This window comes from Cladophialophora bantiana (assembly GCF_000835475.1).
Source record: "Cladophialophora bantiana CBS 173.52 unplaced genomic scaffold supercont1.27, whole genome shotgun sequence".
Lineage (NCBI taxonomy): Eukaryota > Fungi > Ascomycota > Eurotiomycetes > Chaetothyriales > Herpotrichiellaceae > Cladophialophora > Cladophialophora bantiana.
Genome location: NW_015971601.1, coordinates 111,475 through 125,329, shown reverse-complemented (window position 1 = coordinate 125,329; position 13,855 = coordinate 111,475). Strand labels below are relative to the sequence as shown.

The following is a 13,855-nucleotide window of genomic DNA, read 5'->3' as shown; positions in this document are numbered from 1 at the left end:
GACTCTCGTTGAAAGGAAATACCTGGACTCCCTCCTTCGTTCCCGCTTCTATCGCCATCTTGGCGAACTTAGGCACGAGCCTCGCCCGCTGACTTCTGTGAATCCTTTAGCTCCCCCCTCTCCTCGACCGTCTTCGCCACCAAGTCCCCGAGCTGGGTGTTGAGAGCTTCGAACCCTTTGATCACGCCCTGCCGGTCCTCCTTGCCGAGTTCCTGACTCATCTTGTACTTGCCTTCTAACCGGGTGATCTCAATCTCGATGCCGATGATGTTCTTCTTGAGCAGCTCGATGTACCGCTCGGGCGCATCTCCGACACTCCAAGGTCTTTCGTACCCCATGACCGTCGTCTCGGCGTGTTTTGACAGGTCGCATATCTGCCGCTGCAGGAATTGGCCCGTCTCTTCGAGATGGGTGTCGTAGTGCACCGTGGCGGTTCCGTACACCTGCACGGCCGAGTAGTTCCACGTCGGCACGACCTTTCCCGTGGCGGGTTTGGTCTCGACGTAGAATTTGGGCGTCACATAATGATGTGCGGGGCCGTTGAAGATGATGGAGACTTCTTCCCTGAGTTTCTGTGCCCCTTTTGATGGAGAGGTGGCGGGGTCAGAAGTAGCTTGTTGAAGCTGGGCGGCGACTTCGATGATTGCTTTTGAATGCGGATTTTGTCGGGCGAGATGACCGCGTAATCTGCCGAGTTCTGTCTCGCTTGAGTCGTCATCGACATCGAGCACCCACGGAATGTGCGTGCATTGTATAGTAGGGAAATTCGGCGAGGACAAGGACGTGATCAACAATCCCAAAGGGTTTTCCCGTATGAAACGCCGGAGGGCGGGGATGTGGAATTCGGCGTGCACGGCGCGAAGGTACATTGCTGATTGCGAGAGGATGACAACAATAACGACAATTGAGAAAGAGCAGAGGGAGAAGAGATGGTCAACAGAATAAATTATAGCGAACACTTACGATTTAAACTTCTGCATTTTTGAGCCCGGGGGAGAATTGTCCCACGCCCTGCGATTACATTTGATAACGGAATCTGCATGACGCTGGTGGAGCGGCAAAAACCGCGGTGTTCTGGGCTTTTGGTTGGTGCCTTTTTTTCATTCGTTTATGGCAAATGGGACAAGCTTCTTTGGTCGATCGCAACATAACGAAGCCTTTTAATGGAAGAGCTTAAGCGATCCTCCGTGTGAGTCAAAGGGTTGCCGGCTCCAGCCTTGCTCGGTATGCGAGGCTGAACAAGGCTGAACAAGGCTGCGCTCCAGGTTTCTTGGCACACTTATTTCGTCTCGGCAAAGCTTCCGTTTGTGACGTGGAGGATTGTTGAAGTGTCCTCAGCCCTCGCAGCCAAATTGCAAGGTTTCCTCGAAGCTCTCAGGAGAAACTGACCTCCAGCTTCCTCCTCTTCTCTCTTCTCAGCAGCCACTTCTCGCGCTCCTTTGCTCCTTTCTTCCTTTCCTTTCTCCTCAACAGCCTTCAGGTGTTCCACGGTGTGCAGCAACCATGAGTGGCCGTGCGTGCTTCTCTCTCCTCTCCTCTCCTCTCCGCACGTTCAATGCACAAAATCGCTAACCGCAACAAATGCAGTCCGCTTTCTCGACCTCATTAAACCCTTTACGCCCCTCCTGCCGGAGGTGGCGGCCCCGGAATCAAAGATTCCATTCAACCAGAAGTTGATGTGGACAGGAGTAAGAGCGAATCCAGCCGAAATCCACGCGACAATTGCCAACGTGGGACAAGCACCTGGAGACTAACAATTGGACCGCGATGGACAGTGTACGCTCCTGATTTTCTTGGTCATGAGCCAAATGCCTCTCTACGGCATCGTCTCGTCCGACACGTCAGATCCCATCTACTGGCTGCGTATGATGCTGGCCAGTAACAGAGGGACATTGATGGAATTGGGGACAACACCCATCATCTCGTCAGGCATGGTCTTCCAGGTATGCGCGAAAACTCCCCGAGTCGCCTTCGCAGCAATCATCTAACGCGGTCACCGTAGCTCCTAGCTGGTACTCACCTCATCGACGTCAATCTTGATCTCAAGTCTGACCGCGAACTGTACCAAACCGCTCAAAAACTCTTCGCCATCATTCTCTCCTTCGGCCAGGCCTGCGTTTTCGTCCTTACGGGTCTCTATGGCCAACCAAGCGACCTCGGTGCTGGTATCTGCCTCCTTTTGATTGTCCAGCTGGTGATTGCGGGTTTGGTGGTCATTCTCCTCGATGAACTGCTGCAGAAGGGATACGGTCTCGGATCTGGCATTTCTCTCTTCATCGCCACAAACATCTGCGAGTCCATCATCTGGAAAGCCTTCTCCCCGACGACCATTGACACGGGCCGCGGAAAAGAATTCGAAGGCGCAGTGATTGCCCTCTTCCACCTCCTTGTCACCTGGCCGGACAAGACTCGTGCACTCCGCGAGGCTTTCTACCGCCAACACCTTCCGAACATTATGAACCTTTTGGCAACCTTGACCGTCTTTGCCGCCGTCATTTACCTTCAGGGCTTCCGGGTCGAGATTCCGGTGAAATCGTCACGTCAACGGGGTATGCGCGGCTCCTACCCCGTCCGCCTGTTCTACACCTCCAACATGCCCATCATGCTACAGTCTGCATTGGCCTCGAACATCTTCATGATCAGTCAGATGCTCTACACCCGCTTCTCCGACAACCTGCTTGTCAAGCTCATTGGAACATGGGAACCAAGAGAGGGCTCATCTCAACTGTACGCGAGTGGTGGAATCGCATATTACATGTCCCCACCCCTTAACTTCACCGACGCCCTTCTTGACCCCATCCACACTGTCATCTACGTCACATTCATCATTGTCACTTGTGCGGTCTTCTCTAAGACATGGATTGAAGTCTCTGGTAGCGCCCCACGCGACGTGGCCAAGAACCTCAAGGAGCAAGGACTCGTCATGGCCGGTCATCGTGAGCAGAGCATGTACAAGGAACTGAAGAGAGTAATCCCGACGGCGGCAGCTTTTGGCGGTGCGTGCATTGGGGCGTTGTCTGTGGCAAGTGACATGCTCGGTGCGCTGGGGAGTGGGACCGGGATCTTACTCGCAGTCACAATCATCTATGGATACTTTGAGATTGCGGCTAAAGAAGGAGATTTCGGGCAGGGATTGAAGGGATTGATTGCTTAGAACCTTTGACAGGTTTGAAAAGTTGAGCTTTTCATACACACGGGCTTGTTAGAGAAATTACGAGAACAAAAGTGTGCCCTGTTTCTGCATAGCAAAAGGCTTTTTTAGGATCGAGGTTAGGAATGGCTAAGACGAAGCTCACGGAGGGCGAGAGGGCAAAAACCAACGAGGGAGATATATATCCTGTCTTGTCTCGTCTGGCCTTGTCTTAACTTGGCCTTGTCTTGTTTGTATAGTACTATGTAGTCAAGCTGCCCTACCTATACTGTATGAAGAGAAGGCCTTTGATGCATTGATCAGTGCGGAGTGCAGGGTTGCTTTTTGTGCGTGTGTGTGTGTGCGTGTGTGAGTTTGGGAATTGTATGTCCCTTTTACTTCGGAACGTGTTTTTTTAACTGAATGTGATAGTATATACGGTATATGGACCGCTAGCTATGTGCTCTCTCTCTCTGTCCGTATGTGTGTGTGTCTCTGTCTCCGTTCTTCGCTCGCTAGACCGATCGCATTTCATGTACTTCGTACCACACGCGCTCTTGGTCTCACGTGCGATAGTCCCCGTTGATGGTGACATACTCATGACTAAAATCACACGTCCAATAATTCCCCTCTGCGCTTCCGACGCCTAAGTCCACGTCGATGATCAGGTCCTCGTCTTCCAACAGGCGCGCGGCCCTTTCCTCGTCCACGGCTTGCGGCTCACCGTTGACGAGAAGCCTCAGCACGCCCTCTGCCTTGGACTTTGAGGATTCGGCCGGGATGAACGACACGTTTGTCCTGGCGGGCAATACGGATCCCGTAGCGCTGGAGAGGGATATGTTAGGCGTGTATCCGATCGCGCAGAGGATGCGGCCCCAGTTTGCGTCCTTGCCGTACAGCGCGGTCTTGACCAGTGGGGAACGAGCGATGGTGGATGCGATGGCTTTGGCGTCACTCTCGGTGAGCGCGTTGCGGACGTGGATTGTCACGAATTTTGTGGCGCCTTCGCCGTCGCGGACGACTAATTGGGAGAGGCGCTGCGAGAACGAGGTCAGGATGGAGGACATGGCGATGTAGTCTTCACTGGTCGAGGAGGAGATCGGCGAGCTGGATGACGAGGGCGAAGCGGCGGCGCCGTTTGCGAGGATGGCGACCGTGTCGTTTGTAGAGGTGTCTCCGTCGATGGAGATGCAGTTGAATGATTTATTCACCGCGGTGGTGAGTAGGGATTGCAGCGGTCCCGCGCCGATGGGTGCGTCGGTGCACATTATCCCCAGCAGTGTGGCCATGTTGGGATGGATCATGCCTGCGCCCTTGGTCATTCCTGCCAATCTGTATTCCACGCCTTGGTGCTGGGGGCCAGGCAGGGTGAATGTCGTGGAGAGGAGCTTGGGGAAAGTGTCCGTGGTACAGATTGCCTTGGCCGTCGTCAGCCAGGCATCGTGGTCGCTGGCGAGGTTTTCGTAGGCAGCGGGGATCTTTGCGAGGATCTTGTGGATGGGCAGTCTCTGCCCGATAACGCCGGTAGACATGACAAGGCTGTTCGGGCCATGAGTGTCTGGTTGTTGAAACTGGGCGGAGGCTGTTTGGGACATGGCCCAGGCATCGTCGACGCCGCCTTGGCCGGTGACGGCATTTGCGCAGCCGGAATTGACAACGATACTCCTCAAGCCTGCCCCGGCACGCTTCTCGAGCACTGCTCTGCTCACTTGAACCGGCGCGGCTTGGAACTTGTTGGTGGTGAAGACAGCCGCACCAAATGCCGGCCTATCTGAGGTAATGAGAGCCAGATCTGGATGAGACTTGTTGGCCGGCTTGACGCCGACATGGGTTCCGGAGACTCTGAAGCCTTTTGGGTAGGTGCCAGAGGTGGGCACGTATTTCACCTTTGAGGCTGGGACGGTCGCGTCAACCGGGGCGGAGTAATGTCGAATGAAGGTCCGGATGGCCGACCGGGTTGTTGAGGGATTGAGTGAGGACGCCATTTCACTTGTTGACTCTCTGTGCCTCCTCCACGATATAGTAGATAGATGACTGTTTGGAGTGAGTCTGCGAGCTTCAATTCATTCATACGTCCACCCGGTCGGCGGGTGGCTTGCTCTGATCGATGATCAGTTCCCCGGATAATGGGTGCAGGAGGAAATGCACGACACTCGCTCACAGCCCATGCACCTGTGTCGGTTCTCTCAGACCAATTTTGTTCTTTCTTTTCTCCAGATGTAGAGTCAATATGGCGCAGTGTCTTTTTCATCGAGGAGAGAGAAAAGAAACGAGCGTGAGTCAAAAAATGCACATGAACGGATGGGCCAATCAGAGCCGCCGGTTTGCGGAGCGGCATCATTGCGACCAAAGTCGCCGAGTCGCGTCGCGCAGGGAGAGAAACAAGAAAAGCCAGCGAATCAAGAGAATCACCACGTCCGCACTTAATGTACGGGCTAACACCTAGGACCTCTCTGTGCCTGTATACCGCTCATACTGCACCATGTCTAAACGGAAACAGCCCAATCCCACCCCCGAGTCCTTCGCCGAAGTCACAACCCCCTCGAAGCGCCGCCGGAAAACTACAGTCGAAGCCGAAGCACCCCCCAACGGACATTACGAGGGCAGTTCAGAGGAAACACCTTCAAGGAGAAAAAGAAAATCTGCCGTCCATGGCCTACAGGACGAGGAGGATCAAGACGAGGGCAGTCCCACCCCGAAACCAAATGGTCGCGCCTCGTTCTCAACTCCCACTCGAGCCAAAGGTCGCCCACTCGCTGCTACACCCTCAAAGTCTGCAAGGGCAAAGGCGGATAGGTCTGCCAAGAGGAAGAGTGCCCGACTACTCGCTGAGGCACAGGACCTTGATGACGACGACGACAACCCGGACGGGCAAGATGCACGCTTGGCGCGGGAAATACTCGACGAGGTTGAGGGACAAGACGAGGAAGATATCGACGGAGGTGGACTAGGCCAGGATGTCGACGAGCTCATCGCGAAAGGGGACGAGGCGGCCACACCATCGAAGAAGACGCCCGGCAAACGAGGGAGACCCAAGGGCTCAAAGTCCAGGAGATCGCCCACGCCTGAGGGCGACATCCCTCCGGAAGAACGATACTTTTATCAAAACCGCCTTGGGCCCCCTCAAGTCTCGAGCAACAAGTTCAACTCGGTCAAATTGCTCACGCACGACGAATATTTCGAGCACATCTCGTCATGGAGGGACCCTCACGACCCCGAAAAGGCCTTTCTGATGAGACTGCACGCCCGGTCCTTTCCACAATGGCGCTTCGAACTTGCTGAGGGGTTTGGTCTATGTCTGTATGGCTACGGCAGCAAACAACCTCTAGTCAAGCAGTTCGCAGAGTATATGTACAAGAAATGCCATCATCCGCCTCCTCGTATTGTCGTTGTCAACGGCTACCTTCCAAAACTCAACCCGCGAACAATTCTCAACACTATTGCCTCGGCCGTGGCCGAAACGGAGGATGAGGCGATCCGCCTGGTCGGCCAGCCAGAAGAAATGCTCGACACCCTGCTCTCCCACCTGACAGACGCACCTCCATCCTCGCAGCTACTCGTGATGGTCAATTCCATCGACTCCCCTTCCCTCCGCCGGCCGTCTGTCCAGTCCCTCCTTTCCCGCCTGGCAGCTCACCCACACATCTCCTTTCTCGCCACATGCGACACACCCACCTTTCCGGCCATGTGGAATTCGACCCTCCTGGACCAATTCAAATTCGTGTTCCATGACTGCACGACATTCGCGCCTTACGCGGCCGAGATAGGCAGTGTGGTAGACGATGTCCACGAGCTCCTGGGTAGGAAGAGGATGCGGGCCGGCGGGAAGGAAGGGATCGGTTTTGTGCTGAAGAGCTTGCCGGAGAACGCTCGGAACCTGTATCGCCTGCTGCTGGCCGAGATACTGAGCATTTTGGAGGATGATGGCGGCGCCGGTGCCGAAGATGATGAAGGCGAAGACGGTGACGAAGAAGGTGATCTCCAAACGTCCCGGAAGAAATCAAGAGGCATGACGACGACGACAACAATAACAACAACAAAAACAACAACGAAACCAACCACACTACCAATAACAGCAGCCACACCAGACGAAGTCGGAATCGAATACCGCGCACTATACCGCAAGGCGGCCGAGGAATTCATCTGTTCAAGCAGCATGAACTTCCAATTCCTCCTCAAGGAGTTCCTCGACCACCAGATGATGACGACCCGCAGAGACCCCGCCACCGGCGCCGAGATGTTGGCCGTCCCGCTGGGCAGGGCCGAGATGTTGGCTGTTTTGGAGGAGCTTGTATGAGGTGTTGGCGTAAGGGACCAGCGTAAGGAGAGGGCAAGTATAAGCAGGCATGCTAGAAGTGGGGGAGAAGAAGATAAAAGGGGCGCCCCGGGTACATTGTGTGAGCGAGTGAGGGAGAGCGTCCACGTAACTACCAATCCAATACGTACGGCTGAGGTGCAGAATATAGCTAGTTACATGCCTGGGGATCTTAGGTCGGCATAACGAGCATCAAAACTATATTGATCGGTAGGAGTCCTTGTATACCTAGTAATATGCAGCCAGTCCCTCGCTCGGTCTGTTGGTCTGGTCTGTGATATTATCAGGTACTCGCCAGGTCCCTTCTTCCTTGTATCATTCGTTGGGTAGCGTACGGAGTCTAGAGTACGGAGTCCCGACTCCAGAGGGAAGAGGGAAGAGTGAAGAGGAGATTCTCGAGATCCAAATTCGTCCGTTTATAAATTGCATTCAAATAGAGACAAAAGACAGGACCCTATGGACGGAGGACGTAGACGCCGACACTCCCCTGATGCATTGTTTCCCTTCCGTGTTTCTCAGGCCCGGCCTGCTCCATGCTCATGCTCGTGCCATCTCTCTATCCTGCGTCGCGTCTCTCGACTTTTATGTCTTTGTTCGCTGTTTACCAACACAAGGCTCCATCTTCGTATCCACCCCAGCCGATACATGCGTGCCCATGACCGTCTACATCTACCATCCTCGGCCGGCCATCTTCTCGCCCTCTCCCATCCCGCTCACATTGATGCCAACCATGGCCTCGCCCAGGCCCTCGGAGCACTCCGCCAGGACCTTGGCGTCGCGGAAGTGCGTCGTGGCCTGCACAATGGCCTTTGCGCGCTTGGCGGCGTTGCCGCTCTTGAAGATGCCCGAGCCGACAAAGACACCGTCGCAGCCCAGTTGCATCATGAGCGCGGCGTCGGCCGGGGTCGCGATGCCGCCGGCGGCGAAGTTGACCACCGGCAGACGGCCCAGCTCGGCCGTCTGCTTGAGCAGGACGGCATCACAGCCCAATTCTCGGGCCAAGGCTCTCAATGCGCCGTCCCCCTCCTTCAGGGCGGCCTGGGCCCTGGCGATGTCGGTCTTGACCGTCCGCATGTGCTTGACCGCCTCGACCACGTCGCCTGTGCCGGCTTCGCCTTTCGTCCGGATCATGGCGGCGCCCTCGGCGATCCGTCGAAGTGCCTCACCCAGATTCCGACACCCGCACACAAAGGGCACTCTGAACCCAGCCTTCTCGACATGGTACGTGTTGTCCGCGGGAGTCAAGACCTCGCTCTCGTCGATGTAATCCACCCCCAGCGCCTCGAGGATCTGACACTCGACAAAGTGGCCTATCCGGGCCTTGGCCATGACGGGGATCGTCACGGCGGCTTGAATCTCCTTGATTAGAGCGGGGTCGGACATTCTCGCGACGCCACCTTGGGCACGAATATCGGCGGGCACACGCTCGAGAGCCATGACGGCGCAGGCACCGGCTTCCTCGGCGATGCGGGCCTGTTCGGCATTGACCACGTCCATTATCACGCCGCCCTTGAGCATCTGGGCCAGACCGGCTTTCACTGTAAAGGAAGGGAGGTCGCCATTGGGGGCGGAGGAAGTCTGAGGCACGATTGTGGTGGAGGACATGTTGGAATTGTCGTTCATAACCATGATGGAGTATGGGGCGCAGGTGGGAAGGATTGAGGGCGGGAGTAGAAGGAGAGGCGATGGAGGCGAGGGATTTATCGGGCTCGAGTTGGGAGACGAGGAGAAGTAGGGGACAGGACGAGGACAGGAGGTGGCAGGTAGGTATGTCTGGGTATGTCGACTATGCTCCCAATGGAGAGAGAGGGACAATGAGGGAAAATTGCTCCAAGGCGGTCGTGGTTGATGGAGGAGGCGAAAAATCGATGGGAGATACAAATGACGAGTCCACCACCAGAATTCAATGGAGGACCCCACACAGACACACGCGCACTCTCTCTCCCTCTGTTGCTCTCCGGCCGACCACTCTCTTCAGCCAGGTGACTCGACAAAAGAACTAGGAAAAGGGTAAAAAGGAAGATATCAAGTGCCGGTGAGGTGTGAGATATGGATGTGTGACTTGTCAGGAGATATAACGACTGTACCGAGTATCTAAGGTTGGTAGGCACAACCAGTAAGTATTTGTAGAAGATGATTCTAGATGCGCCCTAGGACAAGCAGAGCGTAGTATTCAGTGAGTCGTGTGAGTCAATCCCGGTGTTTGGCTCTTCTCCCTTCTGGAAAATTTCTTTTTTTTTTTTTCAAACCCCGCGGCGATGATTGCCGTCGGAGAAGTCGCCCACTACTTGATAGGTGAGCAGCTACTGGATGTGGTGAAAATGTGGCGGAGGCGTCGGAAAAGAGCGGGTATTCAGGAGCGGGTAGTCATGTGATGTGTCCACGTGACTACAGGCGACTAATAACTGGGGATGCCCCCCGAGCCACCCAAGGCACGTGATGGATTAGTCATAGCAGCCCTCCGAGCCTCCGCTCCCCTCGTCTCCGCACTTCGGTCACTGGCACCGAGTATTGAGCGGAGCATCGATGACAGAAGAGGAGAAAGAGATCAGTCAGGGCCATGGGACCCGATGACAACGACCACCTACATACCGAGATACCTTCCTCAGTCAGCTCAATGTCAACTCCAAGTCCTCCGTATACTTCCAGGAGCTGACTGAGCTTGCTGCTTCCTCCGCCGCTTCTCTCACTTCCTGCCGGCAATGACCAGTATCTTGGGCTTCTCGATGCGTTGCTCAAATGCTGCCTCCATTGCCGTGCTCAATCCCCATCTTAAACCACCATACAGTGCCAAACTCAATCCCATCATAAATCCAGCATGCCACCGGATGCAAGGCCCGGCAAGCTCGACCTCGAGCTCGCTACCGTCACCCCTCCTCCATCATCAACCGTGATATCCCTGCCCGACTTGCCCGAGGACGTCTTCCTCTTGGTCGTCACCAATCTCTCTGCCTGGGATGTCTTGTCGTGCCAGCGCGTCTCGAAATCATGGCGCGCCGCATTCTCCAGCGACGATCATGTCAGGTTCGTGCTGCAGTCCTACCCGCGCGCCAGGGAAGTCCGCGCTCTCCCTCCCGGCACCCTCCATTTGCACTCTTCTTGCCAACAGCAACAGACCTCGCTGGACTGGAAAGCTCTTCTTGCCGCCGTGGCCTCGCGCTACCACAGTCTCGCCCGTGGCACGGCCAGACTCGTCAACAGATATCCCATGGCTCCGGTTGAACAATTAGGCGACTGGTTTCCTGTCGGCCAATGGGACTATCATGAAAGCCAGCCAGGAGGTCGTCTATACTACGAGACCGCCGCCAGCCATCTGAGTCGCATTGGCACCAAGCCGTACCTATTTCGGCCGACCTTGTGGTCCTATGACGACGGCCTTCTGGTATATGCCCCCGCCGAGTGCAACGACGATGGTTATTTCCCGCAGATCCTGGCTCTGCTGGACGTCGAGACGGGTCACAAGTATGCCATTCCATTCGACATTCGAGCCAAGATCGTCCGCAATCTGCGCCTCAAAGACCGGACCTTGATCGTGGAATGGGCCGAGAAGGACCCTTTCCACAACCTCAATGCCATGGAACAGGTCAACCGGCATTTCGCAAACTGCTTCGACGTTATCCAACAACAGGACAAGTCCTGGAAGGTGACGTGGCGCTCAGAATGGAAAATGCATTTCCTCGGCTTGCCGCCCAACTACCACGACCGCTTCTTCTCGACGCACAATGCCATCCATTACGCCGTGTATTTCTGGCAGCCCAATCGGAGCATGTACACGGGCGACGAAGAGCTTCCCATCGAGTCGCTATCGGTCTGGGACATTTCGGCGCCCTCGTCGTATCGACCTTCGACAGACCCGTCGGGAAAATTCCGCCCCCCCGAGAAAGCTGGTCCGTATATTGTCTCGAGGTTCTCCTTCACACAGATGGATCTCTTTGGCATACGCCAGCGCGCCAGTGTCGCGTTGATGTCTCTCCACCTGGACTCGGAAACCTTATCGTTGACGGTCCGCGAAAACGTGGGCGTGGCCGGCCAGGGTTATTTTGACCCGGCGGAGCGCCTGTGGTGTGCAAAGACGACGACGTTTCCTTTCCTCGGCCAAGGACCACGCTTGTTCCGCGAATGGGACGGCAATCTCCCTCCTTACCGCGGGCATTGCAGCATGGAGACGGCCGACGTGGAAGAGAGCGAGCGCTGGTTCCTGCCGGTCATGGACGTCGTAGACGCCGAGGCAGGCGTCCGATTGAGCCTGGTCGAGACGTGCTTCTCGGGCCAGAGCGTGGAAAACAGACTGGTCGTGCGGCTCAAGGTCGAAGCCGCCAACGACAAAGATTCTGTCCTGCACGGCGACGAAGAAGCTTCTGCCGCTACGGGCCCCGTCTGGGCCACCCTCGACGACGACTTGACTAAGGAAGTCTCCTTCATGGGCCGCATCGCGGGCGACGAGCGATGGCTGATAGGCCAGAACGAACGCATGGAGCTTGTGGTCTTGAAATTCTAGGGGCAGCTGCGCCGCCGCTCAGTCGGTGTGTTTTGTCTGTCTGTACACTGTAAATAGTAAACACCCTTGCTCCCGCATCTTTGCCATCGTCGCCCTTTCTTCCTCTCTCTTCAGAACAAGGCTTGCGAGGCGATGAGAAAGAGAAAAAAAAAGAAAAAGAAAAAAAAAAATGAATGGTTGTGAGCGATCCGTCAGTCCCCATAGATGTACATATCGGCGGAAGTGAAATCGCAGTCTAGAGAGCAGATGGCAAATGGCAGATGACGACCTAGGTATGCGACATGGCAATGGTCGCATCCTTCTTGAATTCTGATTTTAAACAGAAGGATATCCTTCCGAGCCTTAATTGAAAGTATGTACGTCTTTGCTGACCATGAACAAAGGCATGCTCTCGCCGACCTCAAACAAACCACGTCCTTCCTTTTTTGTCCTTGCACTGGATTTTGGTTTCGTTGTGAGTTTTCTTGCTTTTGCGCTTCCGTCTTTCCTTTCCCTGGTTTCAGGAGGTCTGCAGTTGGATTTTTTGTCCTGACAGTTTCGATCTTTCAATTTTACTTTTCCTTTTCCTCCTTTCTTTTCTGTTTTTCTCCCTTCCCCTTTTCCTTGTATTCTCCTTGCGAAATATAGAGGTCGTGGTTCGTTAATTTAGTCCGAGCGATACGATGAGTTGTAGACCGCGAATCATAGATTGCAGCGTGAGTAGGGATAGTGGTGGTAGAAACATTTATTCATAAAAACCGGAGCGGAGTTGGTGTGTTGATGTGTCGATGGTGTTGTTGGGATAGTGTCTAGTTGGATTGGATAAACGATTGAATGCCATTGTAGCAATCGATAGTAATTTCGGTGGTCATGCAGATAGCGAAGAAGTAGGGATATAGATGGTAACATTGTGTTCATGTATGCTGGAGACGAGTCGGCTTTTTCGGTTGTGTTTGGTGGGATGGAGTTTGGTGGAGTTGGACAAACGATTGAATGCATTGTAATGATCGATAGTTATTTAGTTGGTGGTGTAGATAGAAATGTAAGTGGTTGTGATATATTGTTCCTATGCCACCTAGTGGTATGCTGTGGACATATTGGATTGTGGATGGTTGATTTGATTTGATTTGATTTTGTAGTTGAGTTGATTTGATTGTGAAGGGTTGAGTTGACTTGGATGGAGCAAGAATTGAACGACGAACAATTTTCAGGGAGCCGTTTAGCTGGCAGTCTGGATGGATGTGGGATAGCGTTCTTCTGTCACCTGAGACGTTGGTGTTGGGGTATATGGCGATATTGTGTTCGCTTCAGTCGAAGACAATAGAACGGTCGGGAGTGTTCAAGCTGGTGCGTGGTTGGATAGCCATGTCACGCTCCTCTGTCACATGACGAGCGTCGACGTGAAGGCTGATGACATTGCCATTTAGATTGGAGTCGATATAGTAGATGTAGATTGTAATTGAGATCGGCCTTCGCTGCTTGGTGTTCAGGAAGTGAGTAATGGTGGAAATGTCCCCCCGCGCCAAAAGCGAGTGATAAAGCGAGCGACAGTGATGTGCAATGAGCGGTCGTATAAGTGTAGAGCGAGTGTCGAGTAAAGAGCGCCGTCGTGGCTTGGAAGGGTGCCGAAAACCCAAGGTGTAAAGAATGTATGTGGCAAGCTCAGATCGAGTCACACTGCCATGTAATAGGTGCTTGGTGGGAAGGTTGACGCTGCTGCTATTGGTGCTCTGGCTTTTGATGCTCTTGTCGCTTAAATAAAGCACAGACTGGCAGATCTGAGACATATCTTTCTGCGGCTCGATGGCCAGAGTCTAATAACGCTTGGAGCGCTTTCAGGCTGCTGGTTCACGGCCCACATCCAACAAGGAGCGGCATCTGCCCAGCCGAAGCCAGTACGCACGCATCCTGAAGGTGACAGAGCTCACTCTCA

At 54.4% G+C, this 13,855-nt stretch overlaps 6 protein-coding genes across 6 annotated transcripts; 3 read left to right on the top strand and 3 right to left on the bottom strand.

Annotated features, from left to right (window-relative positions):
• Window positions 1-68: 68 nt before the first annotated feature.
• On the bottom strand, window positions 69-869 carry Z519_12243 (uncharacterized protein; the record flags this gene model as incomplete). The annotated part of the gene is made up of 1 exon (XM_016769949.1): window positions 69-869. One exon carries the CDS (start codon window positions 867-869, stop codon window positions 69-71), a length of 801 nt encoding a protein of 266 aa, XP_016613801.1.
• A 634-nt stretch (window positions 870-1,503) lies between these two features.
• Window positions 1,504-3,154, top strand: Z519_12242 (protein transporter SEC61 subunit alpha; the record flags this gene model as incomplete). Its single annotated transcript, XM_016769948.1, has 4 exons — window positions 1,504-1,513; window positions 1,588-1,688; window positions 1,776-1,943; window positions 2,003-3,154. The coding sequence occupies 4 exons, from the start codon at window positions 1,504-1,506 to the stop codon at window positions 3,152-3,154; spliced, it is 1,431 nt and encodes a 476-aa protein (XP_016613800.1).
• A 539-nt stretch (window positions 3,155-3,693) lies between these two features.
• Z519_12241 (glutamate N-acetyltransferase/amino-acid acetyltransferase) lies at window positions 3,694-5,115 on the bottom strand (the record flags this gene model as incomplete). Its single annotated transcript, XM_016769947.1, has 1 exon — window positions 3,694-5,115. The coding sequence occupies one exon, from the start codon at window positions 5,113-5,115 to the stop codon at window positions 3,694-3,696; it is 1,422 nt and encodes a 473-aa protein (XP_016613799.1).
• Window positions 5,116-5,612: 497 nt separating this feature from the next.
• On the top strand, window positions 5,613-7,427 carry Z519_12240 (uncharacterized protein; the record flags this gene model as incomplete). The annotated part of the gene is made up of 1 exon (XM_016769946.1): window positions 5,613-7,427. One exon carries the CDS (start codon window positions 5,613-5,615, stop codon window positions 7,425-7,427), a length of 1,815 nt encoding a protein of 604 aa, XP_016613798.1.
• Window positions 7,428-8,114: 687 nt separating this feature from the next.
• Z519_12239 (pyridoxine biosynthesis protein pyroA) lies at window positions 8,115-9,074 on the bottom strand (the record flags this gene model as incomplete). The annotated part of the gene is made up of 1 exon (XM_016769945.1): window positions 8,115-9,074. One exon carries the CDS (start codon window positions 9,072-9,074, stop codon window positions 8,115-8,117), a length of 960 nt encoding a protein of 319 aa, XP_016613797.1.
• A 1,189-nt stretch (window positions 9,075-10,263) lies between these two features.
• Z519_12238 (uncharacterized protein) lies at window positions 10,264-11,943 on the top strand (the record flags this gene model as incomplete). The annotated part of the gene is made up of 1 exon (XM_016769944.1): window positions 10,264-11,943. One exon carries the CDS (start codon window positions 10,264-10,266, stop codon window positions 11,941-11,943), a length of 1,680 nt encoding a protein of 559 aa, XP_016613796.1.
• Between the last annotated feature and the right edge of the window lie 1,912 nt (window positions 11,944-13,855).